This window comes from Aulonocara sp. 'chitande type north' Nkhata Bay, linkage group LG5 (genome assembly GCF_057382095.1).
Source record: "Aulonocara sp. 'chitande type north' Nkhata Bay isolate Kocher_YH1m ecotype deep benthic linkage group LG5, A_spYH_male_GT1.1, whole genome shotgun sequence".
In the NCBI taxonomy this organism is placed as follows: domain Eukaryota; kingdom Metazoa; phylum Chordata; class Actinopteri; order Cichliformes; family Cichlidae; genus Aulonocara; species Aulonocara sp. 'chitande type north' Nkhata Bay.
In genome coordinates this window covers 16692460-16719321 of record NC_141348.1, presented here as the reverse complement: position 1 = coordinate 16719321, position 26862 = coordinate 16692460, and the positions used below count along the sequence as shown (strand labels likewise).

General features: G+C 44.6%; 1 protein-coding gene across 1 annotated transcript in view; it reads left to right on the top strand.

The window, feature by feature from the left end:
• Nucleotides 1-26862, top strand: part of slc25a26 (solute carrier family 25 member 26) — a 58018-nt gene that overhangs the window by 18549 nt on the left and 12607 nt on the right. Inside the window, exons 6-7 of the mRNA XM_086291671.1 lie at nt 17149-17193; nt 26121-26190. Coding sequence (XP_086147797.1) covers nt 17149-17193; nt 26121-26190 — 115 coding nt within the window. The remainder of the gene's footprint in view (nt 1-17148; nt 17194-26120; nt 26191-26862) is intronic.

Genomic DNA, 26862 nt, shown 5'->3' with positions numbered 1-26862 from the left:
ATAAAAAAAAAAGACAGCTCAGCCCAGTCATCTGAAAATCTAAAACAAAAGCCAGTATTGGAGTAAATGATGAATTAGAAATGAATTAAAGGAACCGTCTTAATGTCATTCTGGGTGATCCGGTAACTGGATATCTGTACTATTTATTGTTTTTGAGGCGCATGAAGACTGAATAATGATGGGTGTGTTAGTTGAACTAAGATTTAAGATGTCTTATCCATGAAGGGTGTGTGTTTTTATTTCCACTAACGATGTTTCATCTCAGCATTATGTTGTGCTGCCTTTTGTCAAGCCCTTCAACGGATCAATCAGGCCCATACATGGTCTTGTTTTACTCGTGTGTGTGTGTGTGTGTGTGTGTGTGTGTGTGTGTGTGTGTGTGTGTGTGTGTGTGTTTTTCAGAATAGTTGCGTCACTGCCAGTATGCACTTTTCTCACTGTGGAGATTCTGTTATTTCCAGCTGTGCTGCTGCTGTGCTTATCTGATTCCCAGCTGATAAGGTACAGCTTGTGTGTGTGTGTGTGTGTGTTACTTTTCAGCTGGCCAACTGGTTAGCTGGAATGACTCTGGTCTGTGTTTTATTGCCGTGGGCACTGCTCCCAGAGAGCACAGTGTGTGTCTGCTCCTCTGCTATGTGGGTTTCAGATGGGCATGTGTGAGTGCCATGCTGGAGATATAAAAGCAAGCGGCCTTGTTCTGGACCTACCTTAGTGCTTTGCTCTTACTTTAATAACCTTACTGAAATTGGCACAATTGGTTGTTTTTTTACTTTTTCCTGCATAGTGTCACTGATGCATCGTGATTTCCAGGTTTACTCCTTCACCTATAATACTTCATGCTTGTAACCAGCTTGAATTAGCCTGTCACTGAAAAAGCAGCTCCTTCAGAGACAAGCTGTGGTACCAAGGGTGTGTGAAGGAGAGATTTAGCAGGTGGTTCCTTCCCGCTGCTGCAGACCCCATGTATAAATACACATGTGTATATACATATGCACTCACTGCTATATCTCAATGTGCAATAGTTTTCAGTCAGACCGTGCAAAGCTTCTTATCTTGTCTCCTACTAAGCATCTAAAACAATTTAATGTCATCCTTTGTATCAAATATAAACACACGTATTTAAATTATATTTCTTTCTACAGTCTATAGTTTAGTTTTTCTCCTCTACCTTATGTAGTTCATATTTTTCTTTTGTTGTGTAGTATTGGTGTTATAGGGTATATTGCATGTATTTTTTGTTTTGCTTCTGTAATAATGTGAGTTTCCCCATTGTGAGATTAATCTTATCATATCAGCCTACTATCTTAAACGATGCCTTATGTTGACTGGTTCCAGAAAAATCCTCGTTGAAATGTTTTAGCTGAGTCACATGGCAGTTTTGCAGATACACTTAAAATATTTTACCCTTATGACCTTCCATATCTGTTTTGTGTGTCATAGTTTTGATTTTGATCAGATATTATCTACCCAGGGTTTCTCAGATCTCAGTATCTCTGGAAGCTTCTCTTGACACCAGCTATCTTTGGTGCTAACAGTGAGATAGTTGACATTAAAGAGAAATGCTCGCCTGGTCTGAGCTACTTTATCATATGAAGAAGACAAAGGAGATGTACATTTGAATTCTAATGAGTTTAGTCAACCAGAAACCTCTGAAAAGAGTGTGTGTGCGTGTGTGTGTGCGTGCGTGTGTGTGTGTGTGTGTGTGTCGGTCATTACTTTGAACATGCCTGCTCCAGTTGCCCTGCTGTATAGTGTGCTGGGAAGACAAGTACCAAGTGTCCAGCTCTCTAGCCTCAGCTAGCCTCCTTGCCTGCGCCTCAGCTCCCAGCACCAACATGTTTTTCTATCTCTGTTCCCTCATGTCTCGCGCTCAGCTTCAGACCGAAGTCCTGAGGCAGCAATACATCTCTGTTCCTGTCAACAGCTAATTGGTCGACCCTCAGGGCATCCTGTATCACACCACATCACCATTGATTGGCTAATATGCCCTTTGCTATTGATGTCATCCATCAATGGCTGTGGCGGGTCAAACCATCATGCTTTTAAGCCAGCCATAGAATAAGTATGACATTTACTTCATATATAACAAGTTCAACTCAACATCTTCAACGTTTTTTTTTTTTTTTAACTAAGTTTGCAATAATTTTATATATTTTTCCTTTTGACATCATATGTGGATGCCTTTGCTTCACAACAGTGTTGCATTTGCAGTGGGCTAGACTTCACGTCGTAAAGGCCGAGTAGCATCGGGTATCCGTTGATAGGACCCTTTGTGTTTTTGCGTGTTCTGCAGTATCGTGTGTCCAGTCTGAAGCAACAAGCTGCACAAAGCTGCACACAGGTGGGAGGAAGGGGGGGGGGGGATCTCCAGCACAACATAAATATTATTCAGTTTCTGGGAAGCATTTCTCTCATGTCGATGGAATTGCTCTCTTGAATCTTTGCCAGCACACTGTTTCCCCACCACCACCTCCTTAAGGCTTTTCTTTTCCACTCTTTCTCAGTCTCTCTCTCTTCTTCTCTCTCTCTCTCTCCAGCTTCGAACAAGTCTTAATTTGTCAGGACTATAACTCCGCTGTGCTGAGATTTTTGGTGGGCCGTGGCAGCTTATGGGAACCCAACTCCAGCTGCCATTTGATTGGCTCCAGCGTGATGTGCCGGCGCTTAAACCTCTCCCTATTTTGGCTTGTTTAAACATACGCACACACGCTTGCTGCCCTTGGCATTCAACACTGTCAGGTGGAATTCTTCAGCAAGTGCAGTCACACTCACACTAGTTTTTACAGCGCACAGGGGCTAGAAACTTTGGGATGAGCTATCGCTTGTCGCTTGCGGCTGAATGCTCCTCGCATTTACGCCGTATAGACCTTAAAGGGACATGCGCTTCTGCTGCCGGATGCACGGCAGATGTACGGCCTCCAACCCTCTTAATCTGTGACAAATTTAGGTTTGGTGGAAAGGCTCTGAGAACAAGGGAAGTCCTGCTTTTTTTGTGTTGTAGGTTTAGGTTGGATAAGCTTATGATTTGTGTGAAGCGTGCCTCAGGGGAATCTAGAGACAGGTGTGTATGTATGCACATGCATGCCTCAACTGTCAAAGCATATGGGAGTCTGTTTTCTGTAATTGAGAGAGCAGGCCTTGGCTTCTACTAACCGGGACTATACAACCACCAAGAGAGAAGTAATCGAGCCTTCTCGTTTGCCTCTCTCTTTCGCTCCCCCACCCCCAGGCCAAACAGAGGCCCAGAGAGCCAGATCAGGCTCTTTCTATTGATTTACTTTTATGTGTGTGTGTGTGTGTGTGTGTGTGTGTGTGTGTGTGTGTGTGCGCGTTTGTTTGTGTTTTTTAAATGTGTATTTGTTTATTTATTTAAGAAGACCTGAACCTTTCTGTCCCTAGAGTGTACTTAGGTGCATACACGCACGTACACACAGAGGATCCCTTTGTCTCTCTTATTGGACTGTACACATTCAAACTCCTCTCACAGTCCAAGGCAGGTTTTTTGTGGTTGTTGTTTTCTGTTTTTTTGCTGCGTCACTGCAGGATGTGAGATGTGTGATCACTCCACTTACTACCTGTGTCATTACTACAGATGTACAGCGTTTACATGCATGGTGTGGAGCCTGTGCAGAAGAGGAAAATAATTAACAGCCCCTTGAAGATTTAAAAAAAAGGCCAGGTGGAGTTAGCTAGCTCTGTTTTTAAATCATGGCACTACTTAACTGTTGTTTGGATAGAAATATAAGTACGACTGGCTTTAGCGAAGTGTAGAAATTTCCATTTTACAAGTTTTACTTTGGGTTTTGATTCGTCAAATTGTAGCCAACTGGTCTGGAACATGTATACGTATCAATCGCATCCCCTGACCTGTATTTAAAACAGGCCCGCTGTGTGCTCAAAGCTCAGGGCATTGCAACATGCATCCATATCGCATGTCAGTGATACTTCGTTAAAACAGCACTAACTAGCAGCATGCCTGTGGTGAGTGTGTTTGTTTTTTCAATGTTCTTTCGTTCTCGCAGGCATGCACAAACTTGTTTTTAAGCGATCGATTGTTTTCGTATTTTTGTCTTCAGCTGCCCTTGCACGCAGACCTACTTTTTATGTCAGCAGATAGTCCAACAGGTCTGGCTTCTTCTCGCTCAGTGACTTTTTAGCGACTGTGGTTGAGCCCTTGGCACCATAACCTACAGAAGCGTCCAACACCACCTGCCCGTCTGACATGATTAATGACTTTATCGACTTTCAGCATATTAAAATATGATCTGTCTGTTTGTTATCAGCGTGTCACCGCAGTCAGTTCCTCGTCATACTTTCGTGACACACAGCAGATGGAATGTGGGTGTGTCTCGATGTTTGTGTGAGAAGCGTATGCACGCGCTCATGTGTCTTTGGAAAGTGAATCCGGCTTGCAGCCCTGTTGCATTAGCAGGTAATAAATGTGGACTTAGACTGTGGGCTTTGCTGCGCCTGCATAACCCGTGTGTGTGTGAGAGAGAGAGAGAGAAAATGGTCCATAGAGGTCTATAGTCCTTCTTCCCTTCGAATAAGGTTCCTACTGAATGCTTCACCATCTGACTTCCATCTGCTTCTTTTTTAAAAAGGTTCCTCCTCTCCTCTCCTTTCCTCTCCTCCTATTTCTTAATTGGACCATCCAAAGTCAGCTACAGCTCTTAAGTGACTCACTGTTTCTTAAAATGACTATTTAAACATTTGGAAAAGACCTTATGTTTGTTTTCACTTGTGCATAAATTGAATTTGACGTAACATACGTGGTCTCATTTGAAATGGTACATTTGGTAAATTCCAAATCCACAGATTTAGGAGGTTTTGCCAAATGGATTTGGAATGGTCGTTGAGTATCGAGTGCTAACTGAGGATATGCTAGACTTCTCTGCCTCATGAATCATTTGCTCTTTGCTCATTTGCTCCACATCTGGTGGCAAGAATTGGGTAGGGGGGAGTTCAAGATTGCACCACCGTGTCTTGACTGAGTTACAATGTGAGTATTTATTATTTGTGTCTGGGATTTCAAAATGTAACTGTAAAAATCTTTGAGAGCATCCTTTACCGTCATTGTGATGATGGCAAACAGTGTCATCAAGACCACCCGGGCTTTTTTACTTTTTCATTTTTTTATTTTTTTTAATTTTTTTTTTTGTGAGACCATGAATTGTGTGTTTGAACACATTTTTAGCAAGGTGGCAAACCTGGTGTGTGTGTGCGCGCGTGTGTGTGTGCGTGTGTGAGAGAGGGAGAGAGTAATGTGGTAATAAAAACTGAAGCTGGGTTTCCACAAGGCTCAACCAAGAGTGAATTATCAGCTCTAGTGGAGTGTGAACAATCAAATTTGCACAACTGGTAATATGCTTTTTGGTATCACAGATAATTAAACCAAGCTGTGTGATCCACTTAGGGAAAGATACACCAGATGTTAATTATCCACTTGCCACAGTTAAACACAAGTTGCGTTTAAATCGGTCCAATCCCAGCCTTTATGGATGGAAATGATAGCGTGTGTTCCAGGTCACCACTTTAGCTTGGACTGGAACACCGTAATAAATGTTAAATTAGAGTAAGGTATGCATTAGGCAATAAATCCTCAGTGGATGTGCTTTTTCTCTCTCTCTCATATTGTAACATTCAGACCTTAATCTAACACGCTAACACAGTCTCATAAAAATAATAGCTGGATTTAGTCCGAGATTTTAGTATGTTTGAAATGGCTCCAATACTAGAGAGAAGTAAACAGCAAACCTTAGTAAATCATATTTGTGTAATTTTTTAAAATATTTGCCACACAACATTTTGCACTTGGAAACAAAAGCTCCTTCATAAGGCAGCTGAAAAAATACTTGGCTCGTGACTGAAAGTCATAAACTATGTCTCTTTTAACTCAGTTCAATTCAATGTATTTATACACCGACAAATCACAACAACAGTTGCCCCATGTTGCTTTATATTGTAAGGTAAAGACCCAAAAATAATATACTCCAAGAATCAAATGATCCTCCTTGAACAAGGACTTGGTGACCGTAGGAAAGAAAAACTCCCTTTTAACAGGATGAAACCTCCAGTAGAAAAAGGCTCACAGAAGGGAAGCTGCAACCAGTGTTTAGTAAACACAGAGTGTAGCTTTTTTAGGAGTTTTATCAGTAAATCTGGCTCTAAAAGCATTTACACATCGGATGTGTATGTGAATATTTCATGCATTAAACACGTTCATACCAAATTTGCAGCATTTTTTTTCTGCTCAAGTTTAATTTTTCCACATTTTTTTAAATGCAAATAAACAGATGTGACCAATCAGGCCACTGCATTTGCCAAGAAGTGTACATGTAGCTCAAAAAGGCCCGGTACTGAATATACAGATAGTAAAACAATGCTGTTAAAACTCAGACACACAGCTAGACGCTGCTCTGGGTCAATCAGCTTTCTGACATTGTTCCTATGCTTCCTTATGTGTCCCAACTCTGCTAACAAGAGCTCAAACTGCCCCACTGACATCCTGAAATATGTACCATTGCTTCAACTTCTGTATCAAACCAAGAAATACTCTCTGCTGTTGCCTTTTAATGAGAATTGAATGAAACCAGAATCTTGGTTTCTTGTTTAGAAACATTAGGACCAGCTCATCATGGCTTGATATTGACTTCATGTTTTTCACAGTGAGGTTTTTGGACAAGTTTGTATCTGAAATTTTTTTAAAAACACGCTCTGTGTGGAAATGGCTTGATTGACTAAAATTGTAGGGAAAACCATGTAGCTTTTAAGGCTAACACTGCTAACATGCTACAGCTAGCGTACCTCCAAGTGGAGCTTTTGTAAATTTGTGTTGTGTGTAGAATTTATGAAACTTTGTCAACAGAAGTAGACTTCAGACAGTTTGATAGACAGATATTTGTTACTAAGTACTGTAACGATGGTTAAGTGTTACTGGACAGTGACATGTTGGTTTTCTCTGCACACTGTTGTTGTTCCTTTAAGATTCATGTTTGGTTGGGCTGCAGGAAGTAGTGAGGGTGGTGTACAGGAAGGGGTGGGGGGACCTGGTTGTTCTGTGTGTGTGCCAGGCTGAAGAGAGGTGTAGTTCGAGAGCGCTTCCCCCTGAGTTAACAACCCGCTGGCTTATGTGCCGAATAAACGGACAAACTGAGACCCCAACCGTCTGGTTCTTGTGAACGTTACATTGGTGTCAGAAGTGAAGAAAGAAAAAAGAACCCCAGAACGCCCGAGACCCTGTTGCCGGCGACGCTTGCCGTTACGAGACGAGGATGTTGCCGGGCAGGATTAAGAAGGAGACGGAGGAGAGGGAGGTTCGCCCGCGCTCGCCCGCCCATGGAGTGAGGGAAACGGCGCTGCGGCTGTCTGCCGAGGCTGGATTTTCTCCAGGTTTGACTAGGCTCGGGAACTGTTCGCACAGCGGCCGCGATTCCGGCGGGAAGGAGTCGACCTCGCTTGGCGCGCCGTCACGTGATGTAAACAAACATGGCGGCGCCCAGCAAGCTGCAGCGAATATAAAAACGCCTAAGTTCAGCGGCAAGACGCCATGGGAAGTGTTTATCGCACAGTTCGAGCTGTTAGCTGTCGCAGCTGGCTGGTCTGAGGAACATAAAGCTCTCCAATTGGCTTTGTGCCTGTGTGAGGATGCAGCTGCATGCCTGCTGCTGCTGACCGAGGAGCAGAGGGGAGATTATAATGCTCTGGTCGGAGCACTTCAGAGGCGCTTCGGGCAGTATAACCAACCAGTGCTGCTGAGGTCGGAGTTCCACAACAGACGCAGATTGCCAGGTGAGCCCCTCCGCATTTTGGCCCATGAAGTCGAGTGCCTTTGCCGGAGGGCGTATGACAGCATGCCACCATCAGTGCAGGCGGAGTTAGCTCGGGACCAGTTCCTGCAGGCCCTGAGCCCTAAAGAGCTCCGCATGCAAACTCAGCTTGCTCGGCCGGCCACACTCAGTGCAGCCCTGGAGCTAGCGTTGGAGAGGGAGATGCTTGCAGGATCCTCTGGGGGCGCTGACGACGCACACGTGGTGAGGGCTGTGTCAGCACCTGTGGAACAGATGGAGACGCCAGCGGGCCTGTGCAGTTTGGTGCAGACAGCTTCGCTGCAGTCGCCTTCCCCTCGGGCTGGCCCACACCGCCGACCTCAGAGCTGCTGGGGATGTGGACAAGTCGGACACCTCATCAGGAAGTGCCCCAAGCTTGCAGCGGTTCAGGGAAACGCCCACGGGCCCGTGTAGGCGGGAGTACACGGGCCTGGGAGAACGACATCCCCACACCACCGCCACCTCCACCCGGTGCGGCCATCACTGTGGGCTGGACCCAGGTTGGCGGCTTTTGCCATGTTCCAGTGACGATTGCGGGGGTGTCCTGTACGGCCCTGCTGGACACGGGATCCAATGCAACGCTGGTCCGACCCGATATTGTCCCAACCGGAGCTGCTGTACAACCGACTAACGTGCAACTTAAGACTGTGACCGGTGATCTGGCCCCAATGAGAGGGAAGGGAGTGTTCCAGTTCAAGGTGGGGGACCTCGGTGTGTCTTATGCTGCCTGGGTGGCTGACGTGCAGGACGCCTGCATCCTTGGGCTGGATTTTTTACGAGCCATTGGTGGTGTACTGGACTTAGGCAAAGGCCTCCTCGTACTCCCTGATGGGAAGAAGGTGCCGCTTATTCCTCCCCCGGTCTGCACAGCATCTGCCGCGGCGTCCACCTCCACCGCAGAGACCCCTGCAGACCCGCCAGCAGAACAGCGAGCGGAGGAGGAGGAGGAGGAGAGGCTCTCAGCAGTGAGGAGTATCTGGTCAAAGAACTGTGAGGGGCTGACTCCACAGCAGCAAGAGAGTCTATGGCAGGTACTAAAAGAGTTTAGTGACATTTTTGCCCTGAAAGAAAGTGATGTTGGCTTGACACACTTGGTAGAGCACGTCATTGAGACCGGGGATGCCCAGCCTATTAAAGTGCGCCCCCGCCGCCTGCCCCTGGCTCATCAGGAGGCTGCAGACAGGGAGCTGTGTGAAATGATGAAGGCGGGCATCATAGAGCCATCTGATAGCCCGTGGGCCTCCGCGGTGGTGATGGTGCCTAAGAAAAAAAGTCCTAGGATGCGTTTCTGTGTGGACTACAGACCACTCAACAAAGTGACGAAGAAAGACTCTTACCCCCTTCCCAGGATTGATGAGTCCCTCGACTTAGTAGCCGGGTCCTCCTGGTTTTCCACCCTGGACCTGCGGAGTGGCTACTGGCAGGTGCCACTGTCCCCGGAATCCAGACCGAAGACAGCCTTCTGCACTAACAGGGGACTATGGCAGTTCAAAGTCCTGAGTTTTGGCCTTTGCAACGCTCCTGCGACCTTCGAGAGGCTCATGGACAGTGTGCTGGCTGGCGTCCCACGGCAACGGTGTCTGGTTTACCTGGATGATCTTCTAGTGCACGGGAGCTCCTTTGATGCTGCCCTGGATGCCCTGAGACAAGTGTTGGAGAGGGTGGCGGCTGCAGGCCTGAAGCTGCATCCCGACAAGTGCCACTTCATGAGGAGGGAGGTGGAGTTTCTGGGCCACAAGCTGGGTCGTGAGGGCATCAGCACTTTGGAGGAAAAAATTCACACCATTACCGAGTGGCCCACACCAGCAGACCAGAAACAGCTCAAAAGCTTCCTAGGACTGGCGTCTTATTACAGGAGGTTTGTGAAGGGCTTTTCCTCCATAGCCGCACCACTCTTCCACCTGCTGCAGAAGGACCGTGACTTCATCTGGACCCAGGACTGTCAGCAGGCGTTCGACACCCTCCGCAGATCGCTGACAGAGTCCCCAGTCCTTGCCCCCCCTGACCCCGCCCTGCCTTTTGTCCTGGACACTGACGCAAGTAATGTGGGGCTGGGAGCGGTGTTGTCGCAGGTTGGACCGGAAGGGGAGAAGGTGGTGGCGTACTTCAGCCGGGTCCTGAACAGGAGTGAGCGGCGCTACTGTGTCACACGACGAGAGCTGTTGGCTGTGGTGGCGGGGGTGAGACACTTTAAATACTACCTGTGCGGCACAGCATTTGTTGTCAGAACTGATCATGCTGCCCTTCAGTGGCTGATGTCTTTCAGGGAGCCAGAGGGACAGGTGGCTCGCTGGCTGGAGGAGCTCCAAGCCTTCAATTTCACCGTGGAGCACAGAGCAGGGACGCACCATTCTAACGCAGATGCCCTCTCTCGCCGCCCATGTGCTGCAGCTGGCTGCCGTTACTGTGAGAAGCGAGAGGAAATAGAGCGGGAACTCACGACAATAGACGGAGCAGCACAGCTCGCCTGCAGGGCTCTTCTGGTGGTGGATGCAGCGGAGTGGAGGGCACGGCAGGAACAAGACACAGACCTGCTGCCGGTCCTGCAGTCGCTGGAGAAGGGGGAGCAACCCCTTTGGGATGAGGTCACTGGGTTTTCCATCTGTACCAGGGGGCTGTGGGCCAAGTTTGCAGCTCTCAGGCTGAAGGAGGGGGTGTTGGAGCGTGCCTGGAAGGATCCTGCCACGGGGGAGGAGAGGTGGCAGGTTGTGGTGCCAAGGTCGCTGAGGTCAGCTGTACTGGGAGCCTGCCATGGGAGCACTGGCTCTGGCCACTTTGGGGTCTCCAAGACTCTTCGCCGCCTCCGCCAGGGCTATTACTGGGGTCAACAGCGGAGGGATGTGGAGGACTTTTGCCGCAGCTGTGATGCATGTTCCTCACACAAAGGGCCACAAGACCAGTCCCGGGCTCAGCTTCAGCAGCAACCAGCAGGAGCCCCAATGGAGCGAGTAGCTGTGGACGTCATGGGCCCATTTCCTCGCACAGACAGAGGAAACCGCTATGTTCTTGTGGCCATGGACTATTTTACCAAGTGGCCGGAAGCATACGCCATCCCAGATCAGGAGGCTGAGACGGTCGCTGATGTATTAGTGGAGGGGATGTTCAGCCGCTTTGGAACAGCAGAGACCCTCCACAGTGACCAGGGGCGTAACTTTGAGTCCAAGGTATTTGCTGCCATGTGTGAACGCCTTGGGACTAAGAAAACCCGCACCACCCCACTTCACCCCCAAAGCGATGGGCTGGTGGAAAGGTTTAACAGGACGCTGGCCCAGCAGCTAGCCATCCTTACCTCAGAACACCAACGGGACTGGGATTACCATCTTCCCCTTACCCTCATGGCCTACAGGTCGGCAGTGCAGGACTCCACCCAATGTACGCCTGCCCTGCTCATGTTAGGGAGAGAGCTGAGAACTCCTGCAGAGTTGGCTTTTGGGAAACCCCCGGACGCGCCAGAGGCACCACCGGGCCGGGACTACGCAAGGAAGCTGCAGGACCGGCTGGATTCTGCACATTCCTACGCCCGAGAGCAGCTGGCGAAGGCAGGCCTGCGCCAAAAGAGGAATTACGACATCACCACTAAAGGGAGGCACTTCCGTGCTGGGGAGCTGGTGTGGGTCTACAGCCCAAAGAGGAAGAAGGGACGGTGTCCTAAACTGGATAGCAGCTGGGTGGGGCCTTGCAGCGTCCTAGAGCGAGTGGGGGAGGTTGTTTACAGGGTGCAGTTGCCTCCTAGGGGGAGGATAGTAGCGCTGCACAGAGACCGGATGGCCCCCTACAGAGGACAGTCCCTCCCCTCCTTTCCAGAGGGACGTGTACAGAGCGTCCATGACCCTGCTCAGAGGGGCCCCCGACCGGGGCTGCGTTCCCCCCCCTCGGACTCTTCACCCCAAAGCCCCGAAGCTCCGCGTCCTCCTCAGGGGCTCAGGAGGTCAAGGAGGTAACGTAGGCTACCGCCCCGCCTCAGAGACTGTGTCGTTCCCTCGGGGACGAGGAACTTATTGCTGGGGGGGCAGTGTAACGATGGTTAAGTGTTACTGGACAGTGACATGTTGGTTTTCTCTGCACACTGTTGTTGTTCCTTTAAGATTCATGTTTGGTTGGGCTGCAGGAAGTAGTGAGGGTGGTGTACAGGAAGGGGTGGGGGGACCTGGTTGTTCTGTGTGTGTGCCAGGCTGAAGAGAGGTGTAGTTCGAGAGCGCTTCCCCCTGAGTTAACAACCCGCTGGCTTATGTGCCGAATAAACGGACAAACTGAGACCCCAACCGTCTGGTTCTTGTGAACGTTACAGTACTATCTTCCAAACAGTTTAAATCAAAGTACATCAAATTCACACACTAATCTCATTGGCTAGTGTATTATGCTAAATGTCAGACGTATCAAGGCAAATTTTTAGATTTGAGTTTGGCCTCAAGTGAAGTTGATTTTGGAGTGCTAACCCACAGTAGCCCAGTAGCCCAGTTTCTAAAGTAGGAAAGCATTCAACGTTGAGGGCTGACATACTTTTTTTGGAAAGAAAGCTTTTGGAAAAAATAAACCATGACTTTCATCGCTTGGTTTGGCCATCTATACATGTGTCTGCTTGTCTCAGTATCCATCTCACTTACTATTTCTCTCCTGCTAAATGCTCATCAGTATGCAGAGGCTGCAGTATGACCTATTAAAAGTCATTTGTCAAATTGCAGCCAACTGGCCTGCCTGCAATCAGGCTCAATGTGAATATATTTTGACATGTGTTTTTCCTGCCCTCCGCTGAGTGCCTAAGGACCTGTGACAGCCCGGAGCCTCTCTGAATACTAATAACGTTAGGACTAATACAGTTGGCAAGGACACACACACACGTACACACTCAAAAAACACGAGCACTGTCAGCAGAATGACACAGCAGACGCAATCTCCATATTTGCATTATATCGTACCTGACAGTCACAGCAAGTGGCACTGTCACTTTTGATCATTTGTGAAATACATCAGCGAGAAAACAGAACGCTGCTCTTCATACACACATGCGCACACATAAGCAAGAATATGGTTAAGCACGCCAATGTATTCATACAAAAAAACAACAACAAAGGCATGCATATGCAGGATAACGGGTCTGAGTGAGGGCCCTGTTTGTTTGTCAGGCGTGGAGTCCTGTCCCTGGAGGATTACTTGAATGTACAGATGAGTAGATACTGTTGGGCAGTGCAGCAAGAGCTGGAAATACATCATAAACTGGAAGGTTTATGATCTGTTTTCTGGTTAAAATATTTAAATTATTTGCCTCTGCTCCTTAAGCATGTGTGTCCTTATTTTAATGTCGAGTGATACTTCATGTTTGTAGACCTCAACAACGTGATTACTGCACTGGGTGTGTTCGCCTCCATGGTTATGATTCGGTTGTAGCCCGTGCAGCCATAGAAGTCTACTGATTGGCTCAAGCTGGGGTTGAGCTAGTAAAATGTTGGCAAGCAGAGAAAAACCTCAGTCTTTTTCAGTGGACATAAACAATACTAGTTCTCAGCCTTCAGGGAAGTATTTTATCCCACTTTAACAAACAGCTACTCATTTGTGACTTCCATGTCAAATAAAAAACACAAGGAAACAAGATAGAAATGTCCTCTTTTTAATTAGCTCTTAAATTGAACCTTAATTGATGAGATAATGATGCGATTCTCCTCGCCTGTGTGGCCTGATAATCCTAACTTTCTTTTCCATTTAAAGGAATTCATTAAGTCATGTTTATTAGGATAATCACAACAGCCCTGGACCTTCCACACACATGCACACGTTAACTTGGCTTCACAGAGCTGAATAGCCCATGGTAGCTGAGGCATTATATGAGGCGGTGGGATGAGACAGAGTGAGCAGTTAGCACCGTGGGGGAGTATGGAGTTTATGCAGCTTGGCTGCCTTCATCCTAACCAGCCTTAGAATAACCCGGGATGCCTGCATGGCCTTGTGTTAGTCTAGCATGACATAGCTGAGGTCTAAATGTGCCCTCAACACTTGTGGCAGACGCGTCTGTAACTCAGAATATCAAAACCATGCTGTTTTTGCCCACTGGCAAACACTTTGGTAAAGTGTGCCATGAAATTTAGCACCTGCAACCATTTAAAAGCAGCAGTGCACAGAACAGTACACTAAACAGTCATTTGTTCAATATCGAGAGTTAAGTGTAAGATATTTTCATGAGGGATTAATGGTAATTTTGTTTTTATGCTACTTTTACTGTCCCTCCTTCACTTATAAAAGCCAGTTGGGCTTTTTTTTTTAGTTTTTCCACCAGCACTGCAGAGGGCTAACGCTCCAAAAAAAATCTGTAAAAATAGTACTTCCCAACTTGCACAATGATCCAACTGAATAATAACAGTCACACATTATCCCTGAAGAATAGTCATAGTCATGTTTTCCAGAGGATAGCAGTTGAATATTTTAGGCCCCTCTTTATCTGATTACAGTGTTGTTGGTGAAATTGTGACTTATAGAATATGTTAGGTTTCTCTCACCCTTTCTATAACATGGTGCAGGTTTCAACTCTGTAACCCTTGAAACTGTTTCTGACTGGATGTGCTTGTTAGTGAGGGTTCCTCTCAAGAAAGACGTCCAACTGCGTCTGCATTGATTTATATTGAGGGTCAAAACTCATCATTAAGGGTACAGAGGAGGTCATCAGACTTGATCTTTATACGGGACAGAGTTTAAAACAGTTTGTCCCACTCAGCAGTGGCTTGAACTTTCACTTAGTTTGTGAGTAACAGCGAGTCAGTCAGGTGTGACATGATGTGCATGTCTGTCTTTTCCCAACAATGGAAAATAAATTTCTCTTCTGGGCTTTTTTTGTTTTTTTTTCCCCCAAAGTCTTGCTTGTGTTTTTAGTTCTTCTCCATGGTCTAAGAAGCAGAAGGGAAAGCAGAAACACATGTTCAGTCCCCTTTGTTGTTTTCAGCTTCCCATTCTGTCTCTACCCATCTTCAAAATTTATTCCTTCTTTGATCTCCTTCTGACACTACAGCAACCTCAGGTTAAAGCATTACAGTAGAAGTGCAGAACCTCACATTAATGCTGTAGAAACAACTCTATAGCCGTTAGCTCATATGCCCTCCAGCCTGCGTTCTTGATTTTGTAACTCAAGCAGACATTCTTCTAAATGTCACATGGAGTCAGGTTGGTACGTCTTCCCAGTTCCTCGGTTTGCCTCGGTTTAATGAGAAATTACTCATCGATTTTAATCAGACCTCATGTGGTTTTTCAGATGTTTCATCTTTGCCGGGCAACGCGCTCAAAAAAACGAGCACTCCTCTCCAGCTCAGTGTGCCAGGAGTGTCAAAGCGAGCCATAAATCACCGGTGGATCATTCTTTCCAGATCCTCTGCTGAAGCCATCTGTCTTTGTCTCGCTTGCTCTCTCTGTCTTTGCACTCACTGCAACCAAAGATTTTGTATTTTTTGGATGAAATTTTGTAAATTAATATGTAGTAAAAAACAAAAAACCCTGTCAGTTGCATTTAAGGCTAAATTTAAACAAGTTTTTGATAATTAATGCTTTTTTCAGTTTGTAAACAGAAGTTACTGTCGCTTTATCTGTGCTGCATCTATCTGTGCCTTATTTAAGGTGACGTTACAGTAGTTTTGCACTTATGTGCACAAGAATTCTAGTATAAAATATAAATATAAAACCTGTCAGGATGTGTTTACTTAGGTTGACTCTCAGTTTACTTTGACTCATATCAGTACAACATGTTCCCCTTGCACTCAGCAGCAGTACCCATTACCCCTCCAACATCCCTGTACTCCCTCTTTCTCTCTCTGTCCGTCTCTTTTCCCAGCCTGGAATAGCAGAACTCATCAGGGTGGTAATAAAACACAGGTGCACTTTTATAACACTCCACTTTCTGGGGGCTGGATACCAGGCTTCCAGTATGTCCCAAAAATTTTTTTTTTAGATAATCTTAGAGGAGTGAGAGAATTTGCTTCTGTCTGCACAGATAGACCAGATGGGTGAAGATTTCTGACCTTGCACATGCCAGGCCCATTTATCAAGGAAAAGTCAAAAGCCGCCTGCAGTATTTTCAGCTTTAACGCTTGAGTAGTAACTACACTAATGCAGAATTGCATTTAAATCTAAGGGTCTAGGTGAGTTCAGGTGTAGCTGCAGTGCCTGTGTGGGTGGGACAGTGTTATGGGGATTACTTACAAACATTTTACAAGCAGCGGAGTACAAATGTATCAGTAACAGCTCTAACCTGTCATGGATGTCTGGTTTTATTCAGTAGGTGTTTCTTTAAGTTTGAATCTGTACCCCTCCCACCTCCACCCTCCACCCTCTGCCCCTTCGTAATACTATCTCATGTTCTTTATTTGTCATACTTGCATTAGGTCTTTTATCAGCTCATCTCAGAAACTCAATTTCCTCCACTTAGTTGAATTTGCACTCAATTTGACAGCTTTATGTCTTTACTTTAATAAAACTCTGGGCCTCTATGAAGATCTTTAAAAGTCTTATATTAAACTCTTAAAAAGCAGATGCCCTTTAATTGAATCTACTTCAGAATGAGTGTTTATATGAGGTCAGTGCATTTGGACTAAGCTCATTAGGTGGCGTAAACACACTTGGTGCATTGTCTTTGTGCTTTGGCTGACTCAGTTTTTGCCAATGTGCTAACATGGTCTGATGGAACATGTTGGAGGGGGTGGTTCGGATGGATGAACGATCCTGTTGTATGTGTGATCAAAGCCTGATGACACAACTCACTGTCACTTTATTTATTTCTTCCTTTGCTTTTGTTTTTTCCTGTCTTGCCTGTCTTCGTCCACTGCAGGATGACAGGATATGTGCGCGTGTGTGTTTTCTCTATTTGTTTGCTTAGTACACAAATGGAGAAAGTATACTCGTTCCTATGTCTGTGTGTGTGTGAGAGAAAGGGAGAATGTGTGTGTGGTCTGACTGCGTGTCATTTGCACCTCGCCTTGGCACTGCCATCGATTTCTTTCCACTGTAACTTCCTGCCTGAGCCGATTTAGTCTTTCCAGCAGCAGCAACACACACACTCCCACCATCCCCTCATCCCTCTATTCCTCTCTCCAACTTTGCTCCATCTATACATCCATCCATCCGTCTGTCAGGACTGCCAGACCACAGCCCGTCTCATTCATTAATCATCAGCACTGAGAAGGAACAAGGGAGCAGTCAGACGAGTTAGAGGAAATAGAGAAAGGTGGCAGGAATGACAAGTGTAAGAGATTAGAGGTTAAAGATGAAACCTGAACCTAAAGAAAATGAAAAACTAATGCTGACATAATGACGATGATTAACACTCTGCCTTCTTTCTTTTTTTCAGATCCCATTCTCTCTGGTTCAGTTTCCGCTTTGGGAATATTTAAAGGTATGCATCTATCTCTTATTTTATTCCCTTTTGCATCTTTATTGCTAATCTATTTTATCAGAGTAGCATCATTTCCAGTGAAAATTATGTCGAGGATAAATCCACTGTACAGTCAAAACTCACACATTTACAGCACGCTCACCCTCTGCATTCTCCTGTATCATTGTGGCAGGCCAAAATGGGACTTTGCACCCCGGTTTAATGGCTTGTCACGACTGTCATCAAACCAGCCTTTCGATTTATCACGAGCTCTGAGAATAGCCGTGTTGCTCTTCCTCTAGCTTTTTCTTGCTTCCTCTCGTCCTTAATGTCTTTTTCTGCCCCATGTCGCTGCTCTCCCCTCGCGTTTCACAGATAAAAAGCCATTTCTCTCTGAAAAGATGGCGTTTTGTTGGAGTGACATCATGTCTCAAGGGCGCGAGAGGCGGCCAGTCAAACATTCCATCAATGTTGGGAGCTAACGGCCGAGCGAAGGCGAACAATACGGCGCACAGCTGTGTGTGTGTATGCGTTTCTGTGTGTCTGTGCATTTGCGGGAGTTAGATTTTGTCGTTCACAAGTGTCTCTTTGTCCCTCAGTCAAAGGCCTCCTCTCTCCAGGCCATCTGGACACATCCGTTGGTGGAGAAATGAACTGCTGGAATCTGGACCTCTCCTCTCGAGCCGTTTTTGAGTTCTAATGGCAGACTAGCCAAGAAAACAGATGAAAATAAAAACCCAAAAAGCAATTGCTTAGAGGCAAGCAAGTTTTTACTGCTGTTTCTTCAGTGACCACAGGGATGTTCAAGAGGATTTCTCCAACAAAAATAATGTGATATACTTTTAAAAAATGCTAAACCGAAGGAATTTGAGACAGTGCATGTGTGTGGCATGGTTTCCCATCTGCTTCACGGCATAGTAATGTGCTGCGTTATGGCTTTTTTTTTTTTTCCTTTTTAATTTCACATGGAGGCAGCACAGCTGTCAGAGAGAAGGGGGGAAGAAAAGAGAGCCAAATGAAGAAAACCCACGACCCAGTGCTGTTGTCTCGTCGTAAAATGGCCAAGCATCTAAATATCTGCATATCACAGAGGCAGCATTTTGCAGACACAAGTAGTCAGGGAGTAAATCATGAGGGAATCGGTCACTACACTGAGATTTAAAGCTTCTCCACGCCAGATTTCAATATCCATGTGAATAATTCTCACGGTTCTTTCACACATTAATTTCACAATATTTTGGTTTTCCCGCAGTTGTTTTCCCAACAGCATCTGCAGAATAAAGTGCACAGTTTGCTCCATCTGTTCTGACCTCAAAAATAACATTAGCAAAACAGGAGGGTGTAACACTTTTAGGTTATGATTGAACACCAACTTAGACCCACAAAAAATCCAGGGAATGTGGAGTCAAAGGCATGATGGAAGCTCAAAACGAGCCAGTGAGATATAGCACTGTTTAAAAAAAAAAAAAAATCTGGAGTCATTTCTCCTCCTTACTAATATTTTGCTTCCAAGGAGCTATGCTTTCTTCTGTTCTTTAAAGTGTCTTGAGCAATAGTTCTCCATTCCTTGAGTTTCGAGGGATGAACCAGTGTTGTCTACATATAACAGATAACTTAGCAAAGAACCAGTCTATACAAATAACAAAAATAAGTTTCACAGCCAAAAAATAAGTATTTTTGCTCCAACAAGAAGGTTCCAAAAGAGCTATTAGCGGAAAGCTTTATATATGTCAGCGTGGTGTAAAACGTGTCGTTAAGAAAATTCAGTTGATCCATCTACTGCTGCTGAAACTGAAATCAGATGATCATCAGATATGTGGACAGAGGAGGTCAGGAGAAAGCTACAGCAGTGAGTCTCTACAGCTGTCTATAAAGCTTGGTGGAGGCTTTGTCATGGTTTGGGACTCCAATCATCTAGTTCAGCGGTCCCCAATCTTTTTTTGAGCCACGGACTGGTTTAATGGCAGACAGTGTTTTCATGGACCGGCCTTTAAGGTGTCGCAGGTAAATACAGTGGTCCCTCGTTTATCGTGGGTGGGTGTTACTTTCTAAAAAATAACCTGCGATAGGTGAAATCCGCGAAGTAGCCAGCTTTAATTTATACAATTATTGTAGATTTTTTAAGCAATGTTCCCTCTAATTTTTCATGTGTCGGAGCGAACACACAAATTCCCTGAGCGGTCTCTTGGACCGCTGTGAGCAACATTAGACGTGTGCACTGTGGTCACGCCAGCATCGAATCCATCCAAGTTACATGGTTTATTAAAATAATCTAATTACAGCATTTATGTTAGACTACTTTTAATTAAGTGCTTTAGCCCACTTACAATGAAAATTTAAAAAAAGAATCTTGTTCTTGACCTGTGCAGCATGTTAACACTATTGGAACTAAAAATAACTTGAACTCCAATTTATAAACACAACTTTTTTTCTTTTTTTAAATAAAGCTCTGACTTGTATTATGAGTCTGTGGTCTTGGAGAGAGTCCTGTAACTCTCTGTCTGCAAAACACAGTATATCAGAATCAGAATACTTTATTGATCCCTGGGGGAAATTATTTTTTGTTACAGTGCTCCATTATAAACCAACATTAAGACAAGACAGACAATACACTAACTAAGAATAGTACTATATATATATATATATATATATATATATATGTGTGTATATATATGTATATATGTATATGTATATATGTATATGTATATATGTGTATATGTGTGTATATATATATATATATATATATATATATATATATATATATATATATATATATATATATATATATATATATATAAAAAACACCCAGCACGCCCCTGCGGGCGGTTTATCCTTCAAGCTCGGGTCCTCTACCAGAGGCCTGGGAGCTTGAGGGTCCTGCGCAGTATCTTAGCTGTTCCCAGGACTGCGCTCTTCTGGACAGATATCTCCGATGTTGTTCCCGGGATCTGCTGGAGCCACTCGCCTAGCTTGGGAGTCACCGCACCTAGTACTCCGATTACCACGGGGACCACCGTTACCTTCACCCTCCACATCCTCTCGAGCTCTTCTCTGAGCCCTTGGTATTTCTCCAGCTTCTCGTGTTCCTTCTTCCTGATATTGCTGTCATTCGGAACCGCTACATCGATCACTACGGCCGTCTTCTTCTGTTTGTCTACCACCACTATGTCCGGTTGGTTAGCCACCACCATTTTGTCCGTCTGTATCTGGAAGTCCCACAGGATCTTAGCTCGGTCATTCTCCACCACCCTTGGGGGCATCTCCCATTTTGACCTCGGGACTTCCAGGTTATACTCGGCACAGATGTTCCTGTACACTATGCCGGCCACTTGGTTATGGCGTTCCATGTATGCCTTGCCTGCTAGCATCTTGCACCCTGCTGTTATGTGCTGGATTGTCTCTGGGGCATCTTTACACAGCCTGCACCTGGGGTCTTGCCTGGTGTGATAGACCCCAGCCTCTATGGATCTTGTGCTCAGAGCTTGTTCTTGTGCTGCCATGATTAGTGCCTCTGTGCTGTCTTTCAGTCCAGCTTTGTCCAGCCACTGGTAGGATTTCTGGATATCAGCCACCTCCTCTATCTGCCGGTGGTACATACCGTGCAGGGGCCTGTCCTTCCATGATGGTTCCTCGTCTCCCTCCTCTTTCTTGGGTTTCTGCTGCCTGAGGTATTCACTGAGCACTCGGTCAGTTGGGGCCATCTTCCCAATGTATTCTTGGATGTTCGTTGTCTCATCCTGGACTGTGGTGCTGACACTCACCAGTCCCCGGCCCCCTTCCTTCCGCTTAGCGTACAGCCTCAGGGTGCTGGATTTGGGGTGAAACCCTCCATGCATGGTAAGGAGCTTTCTTGTCTTTATGTCAGTGGCTTCTATCTCCTCCTTTGGCCAGCCTATTACCCCAGCAGGGTACCTGATCACGGGCAGGGCTTACGTGTTGATGGCCCGGATCTTGTTCTTACCATTCAGCTGACTCCTCAGGACTTGCCTGACCCTCTGCAGGTACTTGGTGGTTGCAGCTTTTCTAGCGGCCTCTTCATGGTTCCCATTCGCCTGTGGGATCCCCAAGTACTTGTAACTGTCCTCTATGTCTGCAATGTTGCCTTCTGGTAGTTCAATCCCCTCAGTTCTGACTACCTTCCCTCTCTTTGTTACCATCCGACTACACTTCTCCAGTCCGAACGACATTCCAATGTCATTGCTGTATAGCCTGGTAGTGTGGATCAGTGAATCGATGTCTCGTTCACTCTTGGCATACAGCTTGATGTCATCCATGTACAGGAGGTGGCTGACAACTGCTCCGTTCCGTAGTCGGTATCCGTAGCCAGTCTTGTTAATGATCTCACTGAGGGGGTTCAGGCCTATGCAGAACAGCAGTGGGGACAGAGCATCTCCTTGGTAGATCCCGCACTTGATGGTGACTTGTGCTATGGGCTTGGAGTTGGCCTCTAGTGTTGTACGCCACATCCCCATGCATATATATGCATATATATATATATATATATATATATATATATATATATATATATATATATATATATATGCATACATAAGTCACTCATAAATAAATAGCTGAACAAGAAACATGTGTAGTTATAGCAGCAAACAGTGTGTTAAGTGGAAGCGTTGTACAGGGAGATGGCCACAGGCAGGAAAGATTTCCTGTGTCGTTCAGTGGTGCTTTTCGGTAATCTCAGTCTCTCACTGAACGTGCCAGCATGCAACAGCATAGAGGATCGCACTATAATGACCAATGTTGGGTAATTAATTATATAGTTAACTGAGTTATGCAAACAACAAAGTTTTTTGCAGCTGCTTACCTAAAAATGCAGCCAAGGCAGTGTTTTTAAATAAACATTTCAAACTATTTACAGAACAATCAGCTTGTTCTGACACACACAACAAAACTATTGACTACACTACACGCTAACTACACAAGATTTGCGCTAAACGTTGCAAATCTCTCACATCTCAAACCACTGCCGTCACTCCTAAAACTTCCCCCTTCCTAAACAACTAAATGCCATGTTGCCATATCATTTTTTTGATTGGTCAACATGATACATTTTTCCACCAATAGGAAAGGGTGGGATTTTTTTTTGGTTTTGTTTTTGCTCACAGGCGGAGAGTGCTTTGAGCGTTTTCCTTATAAAACAGTAAATATAAACAACATCTCCAATGGTTGTACACGTTGTCATTGACGTGGCTTCACTCCATATCAGGCACGCCGCTTTGCTAGCTGAAACACCGGTGTCTGCACATAAGGACGCTGTCCTAGCCTGTCAATGACGTTGATTAGCTGCGTATATACGAATGTGAATCGCATTATTGGCTGGACTATGGGATAAGGTGGTATCGTTCTAATCCCATAGTCACTTACTGACTAACACTGCAAAACAGAACTGTTAAAGTTTTAATTTTAATGTCATTTCAGGTTGGATTTTTTTTTTGTGTGCGCAAAGCAGATTTTCTGTGCGCAGAGACCGTGCCAGCAGTGCGCAATTGCACACGCGCGCAGCTTAGAGGGAATATTGGTTTTAAGGCTGTAAAACCCCTCACTACACACTTTAGACACTTTTCTCAGAAAGGCAGGAACATTTTCACACTTTTCTCTCTTGTTTAAACGCTTTCAATGTTCAAACCTTCGTAGAAAAATAAGTCCAGTGTTATAGAATGAAACCAAAGGCACACGCAGTTGCCTTAGGGTGCAAAACGTTTCGTCGACATTGTTGTGTTTGTTGGGGAAACAACTTACAAACATATAATGTAACACTTCAGAGTCACACTGCTAGCGATCGACAATTTATGTAAATTTGACGAGCTGAAGCATTCTGTACTGTAAAGGAGACACGGCACGAGATTGACAGTGATTGACAACGGTCTACAGCCAATCAGGAAACGGAATACAATGCGCTGTAAGAAAAACGAAATCATGCAAAATTGCACCAAAAAAAAGTTATAGCGAGGGACCACTGTACAACAAAATAAAATGAACAAGACAAAAACTGGTATTTTGTAAATATAATAATAAACGCAAATTCACTGTGTAATTGTGTAACTTTATTAGCAGCGTCCTTCTGAAATGAGCCAACAACATTGAGAGTAACATCCTCCTGTCTGCCCCTTAATGCTGTCCGGTCGCTATGGTAAGGCGTAAATATTTCTTTCAAAATAAGACACACAACTACAACACGGGAAAAGACCCAGGGAAGCCGAGTTAATGATAAAAACCCTGAAAACCATAAATTTCACACCCAAGCCTCAACTGGTAGCTGGTACCAAACGACTCACGGACCGGCCCATGGGTTGGTGACGGAACAAAATGCATATAACATCCAAAAAAGAGCTTTAAATGTCCTTCAGCCTTGATGAACTATTCCTGAAGGCTACTTAAGGAAATTAGAGGAAAGCTGTGTTGAAAATTAAAGGTGGTCATATTGACTTTCAAGCTTGCTACACTATATACTGTGTTTCCACTTCTGTTTTGCACATGTATTAACCCCTGCACCTATTTACCATTTTCCTAATAAGATATATTGGGGTTTTTTAAAAGAGGGATGGCTCAAGACTTTTTCACAGCATTGCATCTTTACTAAAGGACGTTTCCCAGGACAGAAATTCGAACATACACGTGATATACACAGACCCACCGCCCACTTTCCTGTGGGAAGGCAACCAGGTGCAAAGGCTGATCCTGACACAAGGGTTCAGAGGTCAAAAAGTTTGTTTTCCCAGGTTTACTCCTTATTATTTATTCATGAAACGGGCAGTAAGGGAGGGGGAGAGTCGGAATAGGAGAGAAACAGAGGAATCCCCCAGCGTGAGGCCTTTGATGTGGAAAACAAAATCTCCTTTTTAATCTGCCCTCTAATGAAATACACATGACATATCCTGAGCTCATCCACGGCCTCTGCCTTTGCTTCTTCCTTCTATCTTTCTCTTTGTGTTTACTTGTTTGTGTGTGCACACGTGTGCGAGAAAAAGAGTAGAATGAGTTAACATGAAACAGATTCAACTTGTGAAGGAGTGAATAGACAAAGAAAATATTAGTAATCACTCCATGCTGTTGCTCAATTGCTCTCACTGAGAAGCAATCATTACTTGCAGCACCCGAGGCAGCCCAGCTGTCCACATGTATTTTATACGCAGGCTAACCTTGCAGAGTTGGGCTCCTCGCCATTTTGCCAAAAGTGGTGAGGGCAGAAAAAGAGACATCCTCCCTTCTCATCCTGACTTTAATCTTAAAACAGAAACATCAGGTGGTTTCACTCAGTAGCCACTCTTAACTGTGAGAGTTTTTATACACAGTAAGTACTTGGAAAATACACTTATCTATATAATATAAACAATATATTCTATTGATACAATTCTGGGCTGTTTTTTGTCGGTGTAGTTCGGTCTGTAAAATTGCAACGCTAAAATAATTTTCAAATCTTTTAGGATATTTAAGGGGAAGAATAAATATAGCTCCAATCACACAAAAAATCTAGTTTAATTACATAAACTGTTGTTGCATGCAAAAGTTTCCTCATTGCTGAGTAAATATTAAAAAAAACATAAAGTTAAAGATTCAACATTTCTTTGGTATTTGCAAATACTACAACAAAAAAAAGAAAAGTTTAGGGACTGTCATGGTCAGTTTTTTTAACATCTGCTTCAGAAAAAAGCCTACTGAGGCTTTTCTTTGGCTGGTGAGTCACTCAGTTCTTTTGGGGGGGATTTTTATCCATTCTTACTGTATGAGATACTTGTGGGTTTTCATTTTAATTTAATTCAATTTTTTAAATGTTTATGTTGGATATTGTGAAGTTCATGCAAGCTTTTGTGTTTAGTATCATATAGCGTTGCTAAGGCTGTTGTTGGTTATGAGTTAGCCACACCTTAATAACAACCTAATTAAGGTGTTGTTTTTTTATTTTGTTTTTGTGGGGTATTTTGCATTTGTTTCACATTCACTATATGTGGAGACGTAACAGTCACCAAAATTCCTTGACCGACTTTGAAATTTGAAAAAGAACCGCAGGCCTAGTGCCTTGGACAGTTTTACCAACAACATCAACATTTTGCATACCAATATTCAACAGAACATTTATATAAAGAAAGCTTTAATTAGTATATTGGCCACAAAATAAATAAATTATAAAGTCATTTGTCTGAGATGAACACTTGTAGAGATTTAAAGCCATTTAGCAAATATAGTGTTCTAGCAGGCTAATAACATACTGTTAGCTTAAACATTTGCTAATTAGCGCTAAATGCTAAGTACAGCTTGAGGCTGTAAGCTGTAGCACCTTTAACTGTACTTAGTATTTAGTGCTAATTAGAGGATTTAGAATCCTCCCCACTATGTGTTAGTATGTTAGTAATACCTTTATAAGCGGTTTGATTTTAAATAAAAAATTTAGAAATCAAAGACAATAGTGAAACACTTCTAACCATCTTTTCATTAAGAATAAATCTGCTACTGTGATGTTCCATGAAATATGTAAAGAAGCATTTAAGTAGGGGTTTACTGACACAGCTGCTTGGCCAGTACATTGATTTTGAGCTCCTGGTGTAAAACTACTAAAGTGTCAGTATATCCTAATATAATTTAATAATTATACTGAATATCTGAGTATGAGATGACCTGTTGTACTAAGTATATTCTCTTGCCTCCCTCTTATCCCACACCATGTCTTGGGAAACAAGTAGCATGACATCACTGGGGAGAAAAGGCAACACAAAAATAGCTGGACAGCTCATTTCCCAGCTGTGGGCTCTAAACCCCAGACCAGACCAAGGTTCACAATATGTTTTCAATGTGTCTGATAGTCCCACTAACTGCAGTGTCTCTCTCTCTCTCTCTCTCTCTCTCTCTCTCTCTCTCTCTTCCCCCATTTTCTTTCTCTTTCATCATCCTCCTCTATCTGCAACCCTCTCTCTTGACATTTCTTCTCTTTCTCCCAGACTCTGTGGTCGTCGAGGCAAGGTCACACGCTCTACTCTTGGCAGTCAGCAGTGTGCGGAGCTGTTGCAGGTGCAGGGGATTATATGCTGTGCTGGGAAAGAGGCAGAGAGGGAGGAGGGGAGGGAAAGGGGTTGGGATGGATGGATGGACGGACAGATGGATGTTAGATAGGATAGGTGAATAGATGGGCAGGAGGGCAGCACAAGTTTACCCAAAACCACATTATTGCAAGGTTTCTCAAGTGTGAGCTCTGCAGACAAATCCCATTCTCTCCTCCACCCGGGATTTGCTAAAGACGACTAAGGAGAAAATGAGAAAATGAATTCCAGTATTTTTCTTACACACAGATGGCATTAAACTGGCAGTCCTCGGTGCATTGATCCTGGATTGTTTCCACAACAGAAAAGTCACATTATCACAGTTGTCGGCTCATTCAGCCAGTGACTATTATTCCACTGCAGACTTTATTGTTCTGTCTTGATCTGGGTGAATGGGATATACAGACAACCAGAGGAAAGGACGGGAAGCATGAGATGGAGCCGTTTCTGGCCACGCGCCCCTGCACCGCTGTGACATCCTGGGCACTGGAGCCTAAGCTGCTTTAAGAAAGGGAGAAAGAGATTAGACAGTTTATTAGAACAAAATTCACAATGAGAATTTTTTTTTTTAAATAAATGAGGTACGGATGCACCTTCTTTATCCCAGATCTGGGAAATTCCTTTGGTTTGTTTTTTTACAAAG